General features: G+C 55.6%; 1 protein-coding gene across 2 annotated transcripts in view; it reads right to left on the bottom strand.

Moving 5' to 3' along the window:
• C2CD2 (C2 calcium dependent domain containing 2) overlaps positions 1–20333 on the bottom strand; it is a 49239-nt gene that overhangs the window by 20461 nt on the left and 8445 nt on the right. Inside the window, exons 2-6 of one of the 2 annotated variants that reach the window (XM_078452749.2) lie at positions 18634–18732; positions 7569–7688; positions 3770–3874; positions 1849–1971; positions 302–425 (exon numbers count right to left, since the gene is read on the bottom strand). In XM_078452749.2, coding sequence (XP_078308875.2) covers positions 302–425; positions 1849–1971; positions 3770–3874; positions 7569–7688; positions 18634–18732 — 571 coding nt within the window. Of the gene's footprint in view, positions 1–301; positions 426–1848; positions 1972–3769; positions 3875–7568; positions 7689–8363; positions 8642–18633; positions 18733–20333 lie in introns of those variants that run through there. The other variant, XM_078452750.2, reaches the window with a different exon arrangement.

Below are 20333 nucleotides of genomic sequence, written 5' to 3'. Positions count from 1 at the left end.
GCTTGACATGGGTTTACGCGTTCAATAGTTCAAAAAAAAAAAAAAAAAGGATGTGCCTTCCAGACTCAAGAGAAGGACAAGGTTACACACGACCGCGTTCCTTTCTGCCCTCAGCCTTCATGTATGAAAGCCGGGACCGTTTTTTAACTGCCCCTCTTTGCTGTTATGGTTCTCAGGGGCTCTTTCTGCTCAAAGGCAGGGGTCACGCCGCAGACCCCACTGGAGGGTGCCACGGCGAAACCACAAATCACCCTGCGGGACGGTCCCTTCTGGAACCAGCGGGGTTCCCTGCGCCACCTGCCTGAAGCACCAGGATCGTGCAGCAGCGAGGCCCGGACGTTATTCACCGACAGCTTGAGTTCGTGGGCCCTGGGAGGTTTGGGAGGGCAGGATTCCTGAGGGCTGGGTGCAGTGTGCTGCAGGTTCTGTGAACAGAAGCACACAGGACAGTGACATGCGGGGAAGAAGGGGCGGCCGCCCAACACCTCGACAGCTGTCACCGGGGGGAGGGGGGCGTCTTCAGGACCGTCTGCACGGGGCGCCTGACCCTGGGGTCTGCTCTGCGACGATTTTTCCCTTCTCGTGGGAAGGGAGGGTCCCAATCAACCAAAACCTCTTCCCTTGCAAGGGAGCCTCTTATGCCCAAATAAAGCAGGTGCGGGGGCGCCTGGGTGGCTCAGCTGGTTAAGCATCCAACTCACGGTTCCTGAGATCGAGCCCCATGTCAGGCTCTGGGCTGATGGCACGGAGCCTGCTTGGGATTCCGTCTCCCCTCTCTGTCCCTCCCTCACTCGTGCTCTCTCCCTCTCTCAAAAATAAATAAACAAACTTTTAAAAAAGTTTGTCAACCAGGACCCTGCTGATTGTGACCTGTAAGAAGTAGTCACAAAAGTCCTTAGGCTCCCAGTCCATGAGTACTGGGGCCAGAGCAATCACAGGGCTGGGATGGAGGTAACATATTTCAATTATATATGCATGATGGTTAATTTTATGTGTCAACTTGACAGGGCCACGGGACACGCAAGTATTTGCTCATTGTCCTGGGTGTTGCTATGAGGGTATTTTTGCACGAGGTTAACATTTCAATCAAAAGACCAAGTAAAGAAGGTTGCTCTCCCTAATGTGGGTGGGCCTCGTCCAATCAGTTGAAGGCCTGAACAGAACAAAGGCCGACCTTCCCTGGAAAAGAGGAGATTCCTCCAGCCTGACTGCTTTAAGCCGGGATATCAGTTTTTTTCCTGCCTTTAGACTTGAATGGAAACATTAGTTCTTCATGTCTGCTGGCCTTCAGACGGGAAGTGCCCCCAGGGTTCTCCTGGGTCTCCAGCTCGCTGACTCACCCTGCAGATCCTGGGACTGTCGGCCTCTGTGATCACGTGAGCCCATTCCTTACAATAAGTTTTTGTGCATGTGAACAAGTGTACATTTATATAAATACACAACTGGCTCATGCAGTTACGGAGGGTATTAGATAAAGCCTCCTCGCTTCGAGGGCATGTTCTCATAGCTGATTGGGTTTCCCAGGTCCCATAGTCCTGGAAGGATGAGATCCGAGACCACAGGCTCTGAGGGGACAGCCAACACAGAAAAGCAGAGGGTCAAGGCCAATGAGGGCTGGACCGTGCGGAGAGGCCCAGACACCTGTTCCTTCCATCCCACGGGGCTTTGGAACCCTGTGCCCTGAACTCGAAGCCCGTCCCTGACACGGTCAAGATCACCAACAAGCAGCCGTTCACTCTGGCTCTCCCACGGGGGGCGGAGGGACAAGGGGAGCGCGTGCAGATTCTCCAGGAGGGGGACCCTGGTCCCAAAGGGTCGGGAAGCTCCGCCCTCCGTGGACTGACTTACCTGAACTTCCCTCACATCCACAGGCTTGGTGCTCAGAACCACCGACGGCGAGGCAGAACCAACCAGGTGCTTCAAGATATCCTTGAGGGTTTCAGACACTGCTTTCGTCTCAGCCGCCCGCTCCTGCCGAAGAAGACAAGCCACCCAATCATTTCATAACCGTCGCCGTGCAGCCGGACGGGCAGGTGACTGCTCTCCTCACCGCATCCCCCAGGCAAAGCCTGCTGGGTGCGGCCTGGGCTCCCGGGAGGTCAGATTAGGACAGGTGACGTCTGGGAGACGGGGTCCTCCGATCTCACAGATCATCAGGCCCCTTATTTCTAAAAACGGCAAAAGTAAAGACACGGGATACAGAAACATGCTGCTATTTCTGCGTAAACCCTTTCCGACAGATGTGTTTTTTCTATCTCACGTGACATTTTTTTTTTTTTTGAAGTGAAAAAGTATTCAAGTAAGTGAAAAGGCCCGAGGAGAAAGACAAGCTTGTAGAGGAACAAAACTGGATGATTTGTGTTACCAGGGGTCAGCTCCATAGAGCTGTAATAATTCACACCGAACAGAAATGTGTTCCTGCGTTCCAGAATGCACACAGCACCACTGTTCATAAAGCCCCAAACTGGAAACTCCCTAAGTATCCATCAGTCTCTAAATAGATACGTAAACTGTGGGGCAGTCACACGGAGGGAGTGCCACACCAGCCGTCTGGTGTCCCTTGTCTCCTCTGGGGTAAATGCCCTCGCTGCGGGGCTCCAGCTACCCCCGCCTGCTCAGGGGACAGGACGTTTGCAGGAAAGACCTCCCCCGGGACCACAGACCCATGGAAAACCTCTGACTTGCAGGGTTGGAGGGATCTCAGAGATCGGTCTGCCGACGGCCGGCCAGGTCCTGCTCTGGCCAACTTAGTCCCAACGTGCCCATTAGCGAACATCTACTCTCTGCTAGAAACTCTAGTAAGTATCAAAATAGCAAATACCCACGTCACTCTTAGGATAAGTCAGGCTCGATCCTAGGCACTTCTAGGTACTAGCTCATTTAATCTTCACGACCACCTTGACTATCATTGTTCCCACTCGAGCGACAAGGACACTAATGCACAGAGAAGTGAATTACCACGCGTAGGGTCACCCGGCGCGTGAGCGGCAGAGCCGAGAGCCAAACCCAGGCGTTAAGGCTCCGCGGTCTGTACTTAACATGTCGTCCCTTCCCTTCAACACGTCCTCGGTAACACCGATTTTCTTCAAGTGAGGTGAAATCCGCAGGACATAAAATTCACCATTTTAAAGCAGACATTCCGGTAGCTTTGGGATGCTCTGCTCTGAGCATTGGGACGCTCAGTGCTGTGCAACCACCCTCGCTCTGTCACCCGTACCCGGATCTCTCGCTCCCCGCGGCCACTCCCCCCCCCAACCAACTGCCCCTGCTGGCCACTGCTCTGCCTTCCGCGTCTACGGTTTGCCCGCTGCGACAGCTCCTAGAAATGGGATCGTAAACACGAGTTTTCGTGTCGACTTGCCTCGCTCTGCTTGGCCTTTTCGAGGTTCCTCCATGTGGGCAGCAGGTGTCAGAACCTCATTCCTTGTTTGCGGCTGAAAAAATACTCCATCGTACGGATGGACGGACCTCGTTCCGCTCACGTACTTGAGTCTTTTTTTAACCCCGCCCCCAATTTCTTGTCGCTTCACAGAGGAGGAAATGGGGTGCTCAGATGCCAGAGTTCATGCCCAGATGAGCAGCTGGGTCGGGCCGGCGTCGGATTCATCCCACGCCCTGCCGCGGCCGCCCCGTTCTCTGGGACGAGGGGAGAAGCCTGCCCGGGGAGGCGCTGGTCCGAGCCTCTGCTCCCCAGATCGGGCGCTCGCGACCTGCGAGCACGTTCACACACACCGATGGGGGGAGGGATCGTAAAAACTTACGGACTGACCTCCGCCGGTGCTTTGGGCTGGACGGTAACGGCCGTTTCTGGAGTGCTGACGAAGGACCACTTGATCTGGATGTCGTCTCTCCTGTCCTTCATGTGGAGCTCCAGCTACGAAGAAACACGGCTGTTGGGGAGCTGCCCTTCCCACCAAAACCCCAAGCGTATCCGTGCGCGCGTAGGCCTGTGTGTGTGCACGCGTGTGCGCGAGTTCATTTACGTTCTTAGACACCCGCCTGGCCTCCCCTTGCCTTCTCAAAATGGTAAGGAAAACTCTAGCCGCCCCCGGACCTCCCTGCAGCCCGGCCCCATCCCCGCCAGCGCCTTCCTCGGCCTCAACCTGCCACTCAGGGCCCTCAGTGCTGGCGGCTGAAGGCCAGATGTCCCTCAACCCTGTAGTCTATCACATGAATAATTCCCTGGGCCCTGCATTTCTCCGCGGCAGTGTCACCAAGGCGCGAAGGAGAGGGAGGAACGGAAGGAAGCCAGAGCTCAGCCCAACCCCACTCCCGTGCACTCCCCGCGGGCTGTGCACCTCCTCTCTTGCCTGGGCCAACACCCACCCTCTAACCGGACTCTGAGCCCTGGCAGCCATCCGTCGAACCCGCCCCATCTGTGGCGGCAGAATAATGCCCCCCCCCCCCCCCCCCCCGCCGCAGAGATGTCCTCGCGAAGATTCTCGTAATCTGTGACTAACATGGCCTGATATGGCAAAAGGGGGCTTCGCGGGAGAGACTAGGGTAAGGGCTACCCCAGTGAGCCCCGGGGAATCAGGTGAGCCCTTAGAGACGGGAGAGGAAGGCAGGAGAGCAGGCCAGCGAGGGGCCTTCACGACGGAGGGAGGATGCCAGGAGCTCGGGAATGAGGGGGCCCGTCCAAGCTGCCGACAGCCTCCAGCTGACCTCCGGCAAGGACACAGGCTCTCGGCCCTCCAGCCCTAAGGACCCGAATCACGCCGACAGCCCAGTGAGCAAGGAAACGGGTCCCCCCAGAGCTTCCAGACCGACGGGCCTCCGGAACGGGGACGTGGGACGTTGGTGGCATGTTAAGCTAAGCCTGCGGGGACTTGCTTCGGGGCCGCGAGGCCAATGCAGGCCCCCCGATGCACTTGTAGCGGCCACAACAGAGGGCCTGGAGTGTCTCCCGCCTTGGTGGTTAGTAACCCAGCCACCTCCAGCAGCCCCCTGTGCTCCGAGGGGGAATCCACAGAGTGGATTCAAAGTGCGTTAAGAGATCAAAGATACAACTGTGCTCCTTGTATCTGAGCTGCATGAAATGGCACGTGAGCCATCTCGGAAAACCCCATTTCCTCGCCGGAGGTGGATGGGTCTGGCAGGACTCCGTCTGTTCCGGAACAGGCGGTGAACGTCGGGTAAGCGCGTCCCAGACGTTGGAGGTGTTTTCCAGCTACACCGTCCAAAATCTCGGGGGCGAGCGAGAGGGCATTAGCCTCTGAGTTGTGACGCTCACCCCCCCTCGACTCTCAGAAAGGAAGTGTTGGCGGCTGGGGCTGGGGGGGAGCGGGGGCTGGATCTCAGAAAAAGGCCATTTAGGTAGCCAGAAAATCTGGTTTGCCCTGGGTATGCAAAACCACGTCTGTGTAGGAAAGGCATGTGGAGCAGCGTCCTCCCTTGTGGCTGGGGGCGCTGGATGACTTGGGCTCATTCCCCACTTAGGCTGCCAAGCACAAGGACAGAGGAAAGGAAACCCAGGGTTGCATCAGCAGGGACCCCTAGAACAGACCCAGAAATTTACAGTGTTCACACGCTGGCCGAATGGGGCGCCCGTGGACCCCCGCTTCGCGGGAGAGACACACAGTTACTGACGCTTTGGGCACCCGGAGCTTGACCACTAAGCCTCTTATAATTACTATACGTGTCTCTACGTAACTTCTATACGTATCATCGTTAACAGTATGCAAAATATATACCAGCACACCTCACAAACACTGCAGGTTCGGTCCAGACCACGACAGAGCAGGTGTCACGAGAAAGCAAGTCAAATGAATTTGCCTGGCTTCCCCCCCCCCGGCGCATAAAAGTTACGCCGACACGACACTCTCCGCGTGCGACAGCGTCACGTCTGACAGGTGACGGCGTATGTGCGTTGACTTAATCAAAACAGACAGGTGACGGTGTATGTGTGTTGACTTAATCAAAACACACTGTATTGCTAAAAGTTGGTAACCATCATCTGAGCTCTCAGTGAGCTGTAATCACGGATCACAGATCTCCGTGAGAAACAGATTAAGGACAAAGTAGGACGTGTTACAGAATCACCCAACTGTGACGCAGAGGCCACCGCAAGCCTTCGGTTGGTGAACGATGCAGTATCTACGAAGCGCAATAAAACGAGGGAGGCCTGTACGAGTCTGTAATTATCATAATAAGAAGCCTATAATCAGAAAAACTACAGGAACACTCATCTTTTAACTTGTAAAACATACTAAGAGTTCTTTTAAAGATCTTTCTCTTTTTTTTAAGTTTATTTATTTATTTTTGAAAGACAGAGCGCGCGCATGGGAGGGGCAGAGAGACAGAAGGGGAGAGAAGATCCCAAGCAGGCGCCGTGCGGTCAGCGCAGAGCCCTACGCGGGGTCCTGTCTCACAAAGCACAAGATCGTGACCGGAGCCGAAATCAAGGGTCGGGACACTTAACCAACTGAGCCATTTTAAAGTTGATTTTTCCATGGGTGGCTCAGTCGGTGGAGCGTCCGACTTCGGCTCAGGTCACGATCTCGCGGTCCGTGAGTTCGAGCCCCGCGTCGGGCTCCGTGCTGACAGCTCGGAGCCTGGAGCCTGCTTCGGATTCTGGGTCTCCCCCCTCTCTGCCCCTCCCCTGCTCACTCTCTCTCGCAAACATAAACATTAATAAACAAACAAATAAATAAAGCCAACTCTTTCCGAAAGAGTCCGGCACTGGGTCCTGAAGCAGCACAGCTGTCCTCCACCTCAGATGCCACTTGCCTTTTCCTTCCTGCCAACGACATCCCGGATTTGTGGACGTGCCTTGAGAAATATCACATCTCCCACTTTCGGTGAATGGGCAACCTCTGAATTCATTGTGTGTGTGTGTGTGTGTGTGTGTGTGTGTACACGTGTGCACATGTCTGTGTATAGATGTGTGCGTGCATATGTACATGCGTATGTGTGTGTCTTTGCACACATGTATTGTGCACGTGTGTGCATACATGTGCGCATGTCTGTGGGTGTACATGTGTGTGCACACACGTACGTGTGAGCATGCCGTACATGTGTGTGCACGTATGGATGTGTGTGCATATGTGTGCGCATGTCTGTGTGTAGATGTGTGTGCATGTGCACATGTCTTTGTGCATGCATGTATGTGTGCACGTATGTGCGTGCGTGTGTGTATGTGCATACGTGTGTGCATGACTGTGTGTACATGTGCGTGCACGTCGTACACGTGTGTGCACATATATACGTGTGTGCTACGTGTGCACATATCTGTGTAGATGTGTGCGTGCATGTGCACGTGTCTTTGTGCATACACGTATGCATGTCGTACGTGTGTATGCGTGTGCGTGCACGTGTCTTTATGCATATGTGTGTGCATGTATGTGTGTGCATGTGCACACGTGTACGCGTGTCATACGTGTGTGTGCGCATATACACAACACGCACGCTTTATTTCCTGCAGGTACAATATAATACAGAAGGTCTGGAAACTATGAAATGAATGATTAATAAAATCAGGGAATCACAGCCCCATGGGCACGCCACGCTTACCCCACAGGTTTATGAGCACTGTCTCCCCACGACTCACTCGATCTACCCACGCTTACCTGTAAATGAACTGGGGACAGCCTGACACCGTACAGCTGGCGCCCCGTGTCTCCCGGGGATGCGGGCCCCGCACTGACCAGGAACTGCATGGCCTCGCCCACCACGTGACAGGACACCACCTGGTGGAGGGACAAGGTATGACAGGAGAATTCGTTCCGTGTACCTCTTTCAGTTCATCGACTGCAATACTCAGGACGTTAAAAGTTAGCAAGGACGAGAATTTAGAGTTCCAAAGTTGGATAAATACCCAGATTCACATGTTTTCTATTACTTAGTTTGAAAACTGGGAACAGTGTTGCAAGTCTTTTCTTCTTGATGCGTTTCTCCAGAGCTAACACTGTTTCGCCCAGCAGTTGTTACATTCTTTCCCCACAAGAAGTTTTCCCTTGACACTGTGTTCCATTTCTCCCCACCAGCCGATTTAAAATTCCCCGGACATTTCCAGGTGCCTATGGAGTAAAAGCCATTAGCCGTCTCCGCTCACTAAAAATGAGCCTCAGAAACAACACAAGTGATAGATGTTGCAAGCACAACATTTAAAAATATACCCAGGACACAAGAAGTTGTTTCCATCTGAATAATTTTAAACCTATAATGGTTTTCAAAGACGCGGGGATAATTCAAAGGACATATAAAATATTGAACGCTTAGGAAATTATATGGCCTCAACAAAAATAGAATCATAGAGTGAGTTCGCTGAAGGACCTACACGACAAAGACAAGTAATCACACCAGGAATAAGCCAGACCGTATCCCCGATAAAAATCACAAAGCATTTTAGAGAGAGCTGTTACCGAACAGAGAAATATCAAGTTTCTGCCACAGATTCCCGCCACGGGAGAGGATCTTCTAGAATGGAGGGTCACCCCCACCCTGGAAGACTGCCGAGCAAGCCCCTGGGGATGACTGGGACCCATCAGGAGGCCGGGCGTAAGGCAGGAGGTTACCCCCACATTCCCAAGGGAACACCGCAGGCTGTCACTTGGGAAGGAGAAGAAAATTCTTTAATTCTCTGGTGGATTTATCAGAATCTAAAATAAAATACCAAGCGGAAAGATTATCAAAACAGTTACTCGGTCAGGCCCGCTGTTTCACAAAGTTCAGGCTGGGACATCTGCCCCCTTCCTCTTTCCCAACCCCAGCTAGCTCCTCCCTCCCCAACCCAAAGCCCCGCCCCCCCCCCAGGGCCTCTCCACCCCGGGCTCATCTGCCCCTCCCGCAAAGACCCGACCTGGACGCTAACCCCCCCCACCCCCCAGGACAGGGTCCATTTCCAGCATCCACCGCGGAAGGCCTCGATGGCACAGAATGACAAAACCTCGCCTTTTCTCAATACTGCAGGCAACCCACGGCACCCATTCCGGTGGGTCGCTCTCGGAAGCCCGGTCTACACGGAGGAGTTTACGTATCCCCAGCCTGTTTTTGCCTCTCCCGAGTTCACAAAAGGTTGGAACAAAAAAATGTTTGTGCAAGAAATGTCGTCTATTCATTTCAAAAATAAATGCTCTGTAAACAATCCTTTCTGGAGGAACATAGCTTCGTGCCAGAGGAGTTACGTGCACAGATGACATGACACGGAGAACATTCACTGTCCTTTGTCACAACAGCCCGGGCCTCTACGCGGCTTCGAGCAAAACACCGCGGGGTGAGAGCTTGACTCCTGTTATGTGTTTGGAACCGGCTCTAATAAGCTCACTGGAATTTTACCAATAGAACCCCATGGCTTTGGGCGCCTGAGTGGCTCAGTTGGTGGGGGATGTGATTCTTGATCCCAGGGTTGTGAGTTCAAGCCCCACACTGGATATAGAGATTGCCTAAGATAAAAAAAAAATTTAGGGGCACCTGGGTGACTCAGTTGGTGGAGCGTCCGACTTCGGCTCAGGTCACGATCTCGCAGTCTGTGGGTTCGAGCCCCACATCGGGCTCTGTGCTGATGGCTCAGAGCCCGGAGCCTGCTTCAGATTCGGTGTCTCCCCCTCTCTCTGCCCCTCCCCTGCTCGCATTCTGTCTCTCTCTCTCTCTCTCTCTCTCTCAAAAACTAAAAAAAAAAAAAGAATAAATCAACAAGCAGATTTAAATTTAAAAAGACTTTAAAACTTCTCGAATACAAGGCTCCAACGGTCCCAATTACTACTCAAGTCACATCAAGAAAGTAAGGGCAATATTATAAACACGGAGTATCTGTAGGTCCCAAATGTCTTTGACCCAGACCAAGTGCAGTCTTGCCAGACCTATGGGTTCCGACCCCTTAAATAAAACCGGTCACACAGACAGGTGTCCCAGCCCCATTCAGGTGGAAAAGCTAACGAAAGCAACAGTCTGAACCTGCCTCAACACTTCAGCATGGCCCAACAAAACGCGACTGGAGCTGGGGCTGCTGGGAGCCCAGCTGGAGGGACAATGAGCAGGGCCAAACCCTCGTCCGGGCCAGCCTCCGCCCCTGCCACCCTGGGAATAATAATGCCCCATTTGTCAAATGGACAAGAACAAAATGGAAAGGCTTTCACCATAAGTAATCTTCTCTGAGTGCATTAAGGTGTTATCCACAATGGAGATTAAATTCTCTCAACCCCGGCGAATGGTGGCGAGCCTTCACCACCGCACAGGGGACCCCTTCCGGAGCAGCAGAAGGCAGGGTCGCCTGACCCGAGGTTCCAGAGACCCTTCCACCCGGTCAGCTTCCCAAGGGGCCAGAATGTCCAGGGTTGACATCCGCCTAAATAAGGACGAACAGGTAGAGACCCTGATCTTAACCCGCAGTCTCCCCACCCCCAAGCACGCCCACGTTTACGAGGATCCCTTCGGAAGTTTTACAGTCCTCGGTGCTCGGGCTGCTCGCTGAGGTAGTCTGATATTGATGATGGACTTACAAAGTTAGGCAGAAACTGGGGGCGCCTGGGTGGCTCAGTCAGCTAAGCGTCCGACTTTGGCTCAGGTCACGATCTCACCGTGAGTGAGTTCGAGCCCTGCGTCGGGCTCTGTGCTGATGGCTCGGAGCCTGGCGCCTGCTTTGGATCCTGTGTCTCCCTCTCTCTCTGCCCCTCCCCCGCTCATGCGCGCGCTCTCTCTCTCTCTCTCTCTTTCTGTCAAAAATAAATAAACATTAAAAAAATATTTTAAGTTAGGGAGAAACAGTATCTAGTATCTGCGATGGGACCAAGCACTTCTCCGAGAACAGACATGAGCCTCCAGCCCCAGACCAGGACTCCACGAAGCCCTGATCTAGGAGCACAGGGAGGGGCTCCCTTGGACGCAGCCAGCTGCCAACCCACCTGCTTTATGCCTGAGACATTTTTTCAAAGGCAGCAGACAACTCCTCGATTACATAAACCATTTCAAAATCGCACCAACGAAAAGCTGCACCGTGTACCCCAGACAAAGCCCCCTCTTCTGCAGAAGGGAGCGTTTATGGGGGATGGACTTCATGTAGTGAGGGTCCCAAAGGTAAAGGCCTGGTCCACTCCCATAGATGGAGGGAGAAGCCTGGGAGGGATGCATCACGGGAACGTGAGGGCGAGCTCACATCACCGTAATCTGTTCGGACAGAACAGACCGGGGGAGGGGGGGGGCTTCATTCACTTTCCTGTGCCCTCTCTCTCCAGCTTCAAGACCACAAGCTCAAACGGTCGCTCGACTCTGCAAATAGGTTCTTATCTTGAAACTGTATTCCTTTGTTTCGACTCGGGGCCAAAGGATCCCAGGCCTAGGCACCCCTGAGTTTTGCTAACGCTTGCCAGAGAAAGGCCTGTAATAGCTTCACCTCTCAGGGCACTCTTTCCACGTTCCTTTCCAATTAAGCTTCCCGTATAGCTGCCTCAGCTCCTTCTTCTCTTAGAACACTCCAGAGAACTGGAAATAATGTAATCACTTCTGTCCCCACAAGAACCGGGAACACAGCCGTGAAAACGCAGCGGAAGGGCTGATGTCACTGGATCTTTCTCGCCGTGATCACGCTTTACAACAGCCTGAGGAAAGAGCTGCAAAATGAAATGCACGCAAAGCCCCTTCACCAATCACTCGGAGCTCCCAACGCTGCTCTCCAGACTCCCCTCTGTAAATATTCTTTACGACGGCGCCAGGCTGACGCGAACAATTATTTCGACTCTGGGGTAGAGACTCGATTTAAAAAGTAAAGCCCATGAGGGGCGCCTGGATGGCTCAGTTGGTTCGACGTCCGCCTCTTGCTTTTGGCTCGGATCGTGATCTCGCGGTTCGTGGGATGGAGCCCCAGGTCGGGCCCTGCGCTGACGGAGCCTGCTTGGGATTCTGTCTCCCCCTCTCTCTGCCCTTCCCCCCACCTCGAAAGACGGAAATCCACTTTAAAAAACAAACCAAAACCAAGCAAAACCCATCAGAGGTCAATATAATCAGAATGTCTACGAAGCTAATCCTGTTCACCCGGGGAGAGACGAAAGACGCTGGAAACAAGACGCAGCCGACCCCATGGAATGCTGGGCCCATGTCCTACTTGATCGTACTGACGGGCGTGCCCCGGGCCACACGGGCTCCGACACCCTACCCCAGGAGTACTCCCATGCCTCCTCTCGTTGGGACGCTTTCCGATGAACAACAAGGCTTTGCGGGAAGAATACACCCCCAGGAAGTACTGTTACTACGTAACGCGGTTACCGTGGGCATTGCTTAGCTTAAAACTCTGTCCGGGAACGTGCCATTCTCTTTCATCACCCCTGTGTATTACACGACACGTACAGGACACTCCCTTTAAAACGAAGGCAGGAGGCGGGCACCTGGGGGGCTCAGGAGGCTAAGCGTCCGACTCTCGGTTTCGGCTCAGGTCGTGATCTCACCGGTTCGTGAGATCGAGCCCCGCATCAGGCCCTGTGCCGACAGTGTGGAGCCTGCTTAGGATTCTCTCTCCCTCTCTCTCTCTCTCCGCCTCTCCCCCACTCGTGCACGGGCTCTCTCTCTCTCTCAGAATAAATAAATCTTCTAAACAAACAAATAAAAGGAAGGCCGGAGGGAATCGGGTCTTTTCTCAGCTGGCTGCCACGCTCCCTGTCTAGAGCAGCCCTGCTATCACACGTACCCTGAACGCTGCTTCCCAGAACTCCAACACGCCAACAGAGCTGCAGCTGGTCTGCGGGTCCTTTACCCGGAACCCCTGGGCTGGCTCAGCCCGGAACTCGGTACGCGCGAACCCACGCAGGTGCAGCTCCCAGGAGGCACGGCTCCCCGTTTCCAGGGTGGCGTCCACCCTGGGTCTCAGAGGGTGGGGCCTCCGCTGAGGAATCTCCATGCCTGCCTTTGGAAAGACGTCGGTTCAAAACAATTTCACAACCTGCCAGCATTGTTGCGTGCATACGAGGCTAACGGGGAACCTGGCACTTCAAGTCATATGAAGCAAAAAATAATAATAATAATAATAATCATCATCATCATCAACCAGGCTTCTTACTTGCAGCCAGGGAGAGAACCACGGACAACCCGGACTGTGCCACCCTCGCAAACCGAGGGGCCCGCTGAGGTCTGGGAAGAGCACAGGGGACCCCGGATGCTCTCAGAGTGGGTCTCAGTACACACACCGGTGACAGCCTCAGGTAGAAAGCACGGGCACGCACAGTGCACGACACACACCCCTGGCCGGCTGTGGGGTTCCCCGACATGCAACGCGGAACCAGACTCTGGGGGAGAGTCCGCGCAATTGTCTCGGCTCTGTTTGTTCTGTTTTCCAGAAGCAAAGGTGAGTTCTTGCCCTTCCCTCTCGCCCCCCCCTCGCCACCGTCTCTTTCACGGCCGGGTGGCGGCGGGAGCAGGTGGGAAAGAACGGCAAGAACGCGCAGTCCCAGCGGGGACGATGGCGCGCCGCGCTTCAGCCTGCTCCTGGAGGCTGACTGGGCTTCAGCTCTAGCCTCTACTACGTCGTAGCTCAGAGTCAAGTTGGCCAAGTGATTGAGCCTCTCTGTGCCTCGGTTTCCTCCTCTGGACAACGGGCGTGGTTCTTGTTCCGGCAGAGAAGTACGGTGAACGCGAAGAGGCCAGGCCCGTGGCCCCGAGCGGGTCGCAGCTGATAGCGTCGGGGGCCAGGGCACAGGCTGGCCCTCGCTCGTCCCACAACCCTGCCGGGGAAGGACGCGTCCTTCGCCGACCCTACCTGCCTACGGCTCAGAGCGAGAAGGAAGCACCCAAACGAGCCCAGATCCAGCCGGTGTCTCCCGGGCTTCTGAGCTGCGCTTTCCCCCACGCTGGGTGGGTTATTACGTCGATTCTAAACTGTAACCTACAGATGATCATTATACCATTAGAAGCCTCTATTTATTTACGGATGGCGCTGCAGACAGGGATGATTAAGGCTTTCCAGAGGACACCTGGCCTCACACCAAGAAAGCCAACGTGGCTCACAGCCTCCGAAGACGGCTTCCAGCACCAAGCGTGACCCTTGTTCTCACCCGCAAGCCTTCCGAGCGGTTGTGTCCGGAGAGATGCACCACGCTCCCGGCAGGAAATGCACGGCTCCGTCACTGGGTACCTGTCACGGCACGACTCTCAACGCCTGACTCACACTGGAGGAGTTGCCACACGGCCCTCGCAGACCTCTTACCTCCACGGAACCCGGCGCGGCATTTCTAAATCCACGGCCACGCCGTGAAAGGGCTATTGGGACGTCTCGCGGGGGCAGAACTCGCTCTCGGGCCACGTGCGCTGCAGAAACAAAGGCTCTCCTTTTCTGGGTCAAACGTTCTGCAGCAAAACTCTCCCGGGATGTGTGCAGAAAGAGAACGTAGGTAGAAACTCGTCGCTCTTGTGTAAGAGGGTAATTACAGTCTGGGAGAAATAAATATATTCAGTGCATGTTGGGACTGGAAGAGAAGGCAGAGAGAGTCCCGGGAGAAAAGTTCAAAGGTGATGCCTTTGGTGCAGAGGGCCCCACAGGGAACGCCGGGGTCCGGCCTCCCGCCGGGGCCAGCCGAGACCGCACACAGGGAGCCACAGCGACAGGGATGTGACAGAAAGATGTCCCGCCAGGCGAGCACAGGCTCGCTGCAAGGACAGAATTCCTGCAGGAAACTCCACCACTCAAAACCCCCGCAGGGCTTGGTGCCTGGGATAGATGTCTGGTCTTTGTCCCCGGCTCCCAGCTCCCAAAACCACTACAGTCTCCCAAACGATGACGGTGTTTTGTGTGTGCCACGGAGATGACTGATGGCGGGAGGTCCATGCGTTGCTGCGGGACGGGGGCTGGTTACCAGCAGCGCCAGCCACGATCAGGGCGTTGGGACCTTCGGCCCCACTCCTGGCCTCCAGGGAGTTCAATCGTGATTTGCTAGTGATTTACTCAATCCCGCCTGAGTAATGAAACCTGCAGGAAAACTCCAAACGGTGGCATTTGGAGAGCTCTGGGTCCGCCCACACGACAGGGTGCTAGGAGGGTGGTGTGCCCGAGAGGGGCCCCTTGCCCCAGCCCTTGCCCTGTGCATCTGTCCCCTCTGGCTGTTCTTTCCCCGTGATGCGAATACTAGGAAGCAAGCTGGTTTCCCGGATGCCGTGAGTTGTGGCAGCAAATTATCAAACCCGAGGAGGAGTGGGAATCCCCGACTGGAGACTGGCATCGGAAAGGGGGGTAGTCGTGTGGGGCTGCGCCCTTCCCCTGGGGCCCCGTGTGGAATTCGGCTCAGAACGGAACCGAGCTACCGAACACCCAGTTGGTTGTTGCGGGTTGGAAAGAGCCCACACCCCTGGCGTCCGGGCGCTGCAGGCACGCGGCACACCTGCTGAGCCAAGGCCGGCCAGGGTGAGCGTTCGGCACCCATCACGGGCTGTGCAAGACGACTCACGCCTCCCTAAGCTGAGCGAGACCTCACTCTCGGCGTGGGACGTGGCGGTGGGGCATTTGCTGATGAGCAAGACATCTGCCAAGGTGATTGCTTTGGCGCCCGGGGGGCTCCAGGGGTTGCAGGAAAAAGTCCAGCACCGGGCACCCTGAGAGCGGGTGTTCCTTGGTTCCTTGGTGGCCCGCAGGGACTCAGGGCCAAACACGAGTCGGGAAGGGTGCTCACAAAGGGAGATCAGAGTCCCCATTCGCATCTAGACCACCAGAGATGTGACTGCACGCTCGACCCGCTTGGTCCAGCCTGGACGTGTCCTTGTCATTAACTCAGGTGCCATCCCACATGTCCCTCATCAGGGCTGCGTCAGGGAGATGGGAAAGATACAGGCCAATCACACAGGGTGAGCTCAGGAAGGGGAGGGTGACACCCGCGAAACCACGCATCTGTATTTCTTTCTAACCTTTGTTGGTGGGTCCCAAGTGCCGCCACAGCTTCTTCCTTCTCAAGAACCACGCGGGGCACGGAAGATACGTAGCGAAGCTGACAGAGGCTTCGGTACGTGTGAACATGTTGGGGGGTTGGGGGGCGGGCAGATCCTAAGAGGAGGAGGACCCCATTGCTGTGAGCGTCCTGCCCGATGCAGCGGTCCAAGAACACAAGGTTCGAGGTCCCGAGGGCGAGGAGAGACAGGCCCTGGCGTGTTCCCACCTCCCCTGGCACACAGGTGTCATGGGACCTCCCTCCAAGGTCACAGCACAACAGAGACTCTGATGAACCTGCCTTCATGACTTCAAACGCACCGTGGTCAGCCAGAAGGCTCGTCCGCCCGTCCGTCCGTCCGTGAATGGGGAAGGCGGCGCGCAGGACCCTCGAACTGGGGGGTTTCCTACAGCCAACCTCCCAGGGGCCAGGCAGATGCCAACAGGGCTCCCCCCCCACTGGTCTGGGGGGGGTCTGGGGGCCTGACACCCGACTGGCCGGCCAGCTGGCCCGAGGACAGCGCCACCGGTAGCCTTGACAAGGCAATGACAAACTCCCGTTTCCTCATCTGGCCAAGAACACACGGAAGTCAAAACCTCTGAAGAAACTTGTAAGACGAAACAAGACGCTGTATGCGCTCTGCCACTTGTCTGAAGTGCGTAAGACGCTTCAGAGAGTTCACTGGGGGCGGGGGGCAGCGGCCCCTTCCCGGGGGGAGCAGAGGAAGAGGGCTACGTGCAGGGGACAAGAGGGCAGGTGTCTATATTGTTTTCAACCTTTTTTTTTTTTTAATTTTTAATGTTTATTTATCTCTGAGAGAGACAGAGGGCGAGCAGGGGAGGGGCAGAGAGAGGGGGAGACACAGAATCCGGAACAGGCTCCAGGCCCCGAGCCGTCAGCACAGAGCCCCACGCGGGGCCCGAACTCACGGACCGTGAGATCGTGACCCGAGCTGAAGTCGGACGCTTAACCGACGGAGCCACCCAGGCGCCCCATACACTGTTCCCAACGTTTTAATGAGCGTGCGCCATTTCTGTCGCTGTATTAAAATAAGCATGGCTTCACCATCCGCTTCCTGAGGTTGCTTGTCTGGCACTAAACGTGAAGACCTTCGAAAATGCTCGATCGCTAGGTCCACCTGTCGGTTCCCTCCTCTACACCTCCGGGCCAGCCCTGAACTCTTCCTCCCCGACCGGGACAGTGTCAGATAGCACCAAGCAGAAACTGCCACCACGGAGGGCTTCGGTCCCTATCGGCCCATGACAGGGAGGGGGCTCCCGGAGTGAACTGCCCTCAGCCCCCCGGTGTCATAAAAGCACCGGGCACCTGCTTGCCCAGCCCCTTCGGCCCTCGCAGGCCATGCTGGTCTCAGCACCCCGGCATCGTTACCACCAGCCTCCTCCTGTAACCCCAATATCTTCCAGAGACTTCCCCACCGTCGTTACAGGGAGAACACAGCACGAGACTCCAGCGCCGGCAAGGGGGAGGGGGGCGGAGAGCCCTCCTGGGCCGCCAGGACGCAGCAGGCGGGGAATGGCGCTCTGGTGGCCAATCCTGGAACCCTTGCTCAAGGTGCAGCGGGCAAGCCTACAACCCTGCAGCTCAGCTGCTCGTGAGCCGTCCCCCTGCCGGCGCCTGAGGACTCGGGACGGTAACCCTGCCAAGCGCCACGCGGGTTTGCTGTGCTTGTGGAAGACAGAACACAACTCGCTTATCCACCGACAGAAGATGAACACGGAGGCTGTGGTCCAGCCAGAAGCCTGAGCTGTAAAGAGAAGCAACCAGGCGCGCCCGGGGGGGCTCAGGCGGTTGAGCGTCCGACTTCGGCTCAGGTCACGGTCTCACAGTTCGTGGGTTCGAGCCCCGCGTCGGGCTCTGCGCTGACAGCCTGCTTGGGATTTTCTCTCTCTCCCCCTCCCCCGCTTGCTCTCTCTGTCTCTAGACAAACCAACCAACAAACCAACAGAAATGGAACCCGAGCGGCAAACAATACTCTACAGCGGGGACGGGGAGCAGAATCCAAGGGGCAGGGCTCAGGGTCCGGCGATGCTCTCCTTCTCCAGCCACCTGGGCTCACGCAGCTGCCCCCCACTGTCTGCTAAATGGCGCGTGTGCAACTTGGCAGGGAAAGGTAGACAGACACGGGGGGGGTAACCCTTGTATGTAAGAGGAAGCATCTGAGGACTTTTTGCAGATACTTGCCATTAAAAAACAAAATTTCTGTTTTCACCATTCACAGCATTCGACCCGTCTAATAAGTAATTTTAACCTGTGAACGATCACGGGCTGGAAGATGAACTCTCCGTAGCATCGAAATGGCTCAAATCTATGCCACCTGTATATACGCACAGGCAAAAATATATGCATTTTGTTGAGATGTAATTCACAGGTCGTTTAACTTGCCCATCACCCCATAAAGACACTCTGCGCCCGCGGGCAGGCAGAATCCGTTGCCCCCCACCCCGTGCCCGGCGACCCTGAGTCCACGTCCCGTCTCCCTGGATGGATCCATCTGGGACACGCGACATAGACACCGTGTGTTCAAGGCCTGGGCATGCGGCATGCGTCCGCCTCTCCTTTTTTAAGGCCAAAGCACATCCCGTTGTGCTGATCGACCATAGCTTACGTGTCCGTTCATCACAGGATAGACCAGAATTTTTTTTTTAGGTTTTTAAGGTGCCCACGTTTTCAATAATCCTAAGACCCAATAACCTCCCCCCGACCCCCGCCACCTAGGCTTTACATTTGCTCCCTCGGCAGGTAAGGGTCCACGGCAGGCGCCCACGCCCCAGCTCACCTTCTCCTGGGCTGACCTGGCCACACTGGAGACCCGGTGCACCTCCAGCCCCAGGGGCTGCCACAGCGGGTCCTCCTCGAAGGACAGGAGCAGCGGGCCCTGGAACAGAGGGAGAAGCACGGTGAGGCCCTCCTTAAAACCGGCATACTGGCGAGAAAGCTCTGCAAATCTGGGAACGTCATCTGACTCCTGTCACTCCAATGTGTGCTTCTAAACAGCAGCAGGGGTCACGGAGAGCACACGCCCCCGAGAACCTGCTCACGACGCGGTGTGCCCGGGCCGGGCTTTGGTTCCCAGAGCAGGATGGCAAACAACCCAGGGAGGTGGCCCTAACGACGGCAAAGGGAACCTGAACACCCGTGTTTACACGGGCAGGAGAGAAGCCCGGCTCCCAGGGCAGCGTGCTTGGGGCGACCCCACAGGTCCAGCACCGTATCTGGCCAAGCACAGCAAGTTCAAGGGCTCCGTCCTCTTCTCCTGGCAAAGGCCAGCCTTCTCTCTGGTCTTAGAGGACCGCCTCTCCCCGTCCACGTGGTTGCCCGCATTGTGACTTCAGGTGCGGCCCCTACCCCTCTCCCAGGGCCCGGCCGCCTCTCGCTGGAACTTGAGACCCCTTGGCTCAGAATGAACCAGCCTGGCTGCTGTGCCCAAGGAGCAGATTCCTGAGCCCCTGCTGCCCAGAGCTTTGGAGCCGCCGGGCTCCTGCCCCCCAAGGTCTCCTGGTTCAACTCTGCCCTCAGCTCTGTGCACCTTACCGCACCCCGTGAGTAAACCCTTCTGCGGCTTATCAGCCTAGGTCCATTTTGGTTTTTGCAATTAAAAATCTCCAAATGAGGGGTGCCTGGGTAGCTCGGTGGGCTAAGCATCCAACTCCTGATTTCAGCTCAGGTCATGATCTCACAGTTCGGGAGTTCCAGCCCCACATCCGGCTCTGTGCTGATAACACGGAGCCTGCTTAGGATTCTTTCTCTCCCCGTCTCTCTACCCGCTCCCCCCTTCCCAGCCCAAGCTCACGCTCTCTCTCAAAATAAATAAACCTAAAAAAATTTTTTTAATCTCCAAATGAGACGTAGGCAATTAAATTAATATGTCCACAAGGCAGTAACACTGATGTTTTATAAAATAATAAATCAGGGCAGGGATAGTCAACCAAGCCTTGGCCTTTTAAGTTTCTTATGTTTTTAAGTTTATTTATTTATTTTGAGTGGGGGGACAGACAGAGGGAATGAGAGAGAGAGAGAGAGAGCGAGAGAGAGACAGAGAAACCCAAGCAGGTTCCATGCTGTCAGAGTGTGGGGCTCAAACCCACGAACCATGAGATCATGACCTGAGCCAAAATGCACCAAAGCTCTCCTGGCAAGCACAGTGCCAACAAGCAAGTGATGGAATTCTCCTGGGGCTGCTTCTTAACAATTCCCGAGGACCAAGAGTGACACTGAAAGACACAGAACGTTCTCGTTAACATGCTTCTAACCTCGCCCTGCTTTTAGTGACATCTACCTCACCCCCTAAAGGTCATCAGGGGAGAATCCAGTCTGCTTCTCGAGAGAGATGTAGTCACGGCCCGGGCCCCTCTGCAGACACTCCCCGTGGCCGGAGGTTGTGCCCCGTGTGTGCCCTGCTGGCCAGCGGCAGGTGCCCGCCGCGAGCTCGCTGAGCGCACGGAACCGCTGGCTCAGGGAGCTGATCGATAGAGATTC

Source organism: Panthera onca, chromosome C2, assembly GCF_046562875.1.
Source record: "Panthera onca isolate mPanOnc1 chromosome C2, mPanOnc1 haplotype 2, whole genome shotgun sequence".
In the NCBI taxonomy this organism is placed as follows: domain Eukaryota; kingdom Metazoa; phylum Chordata; class Mammalia; order Carnivora; family Felidae; genus Panthera; species Panthera onca.
Note: the sequence above shows the minus strand (reverse complement) of the source record. Positions and strands in the feature narration are given on the sequence as shown.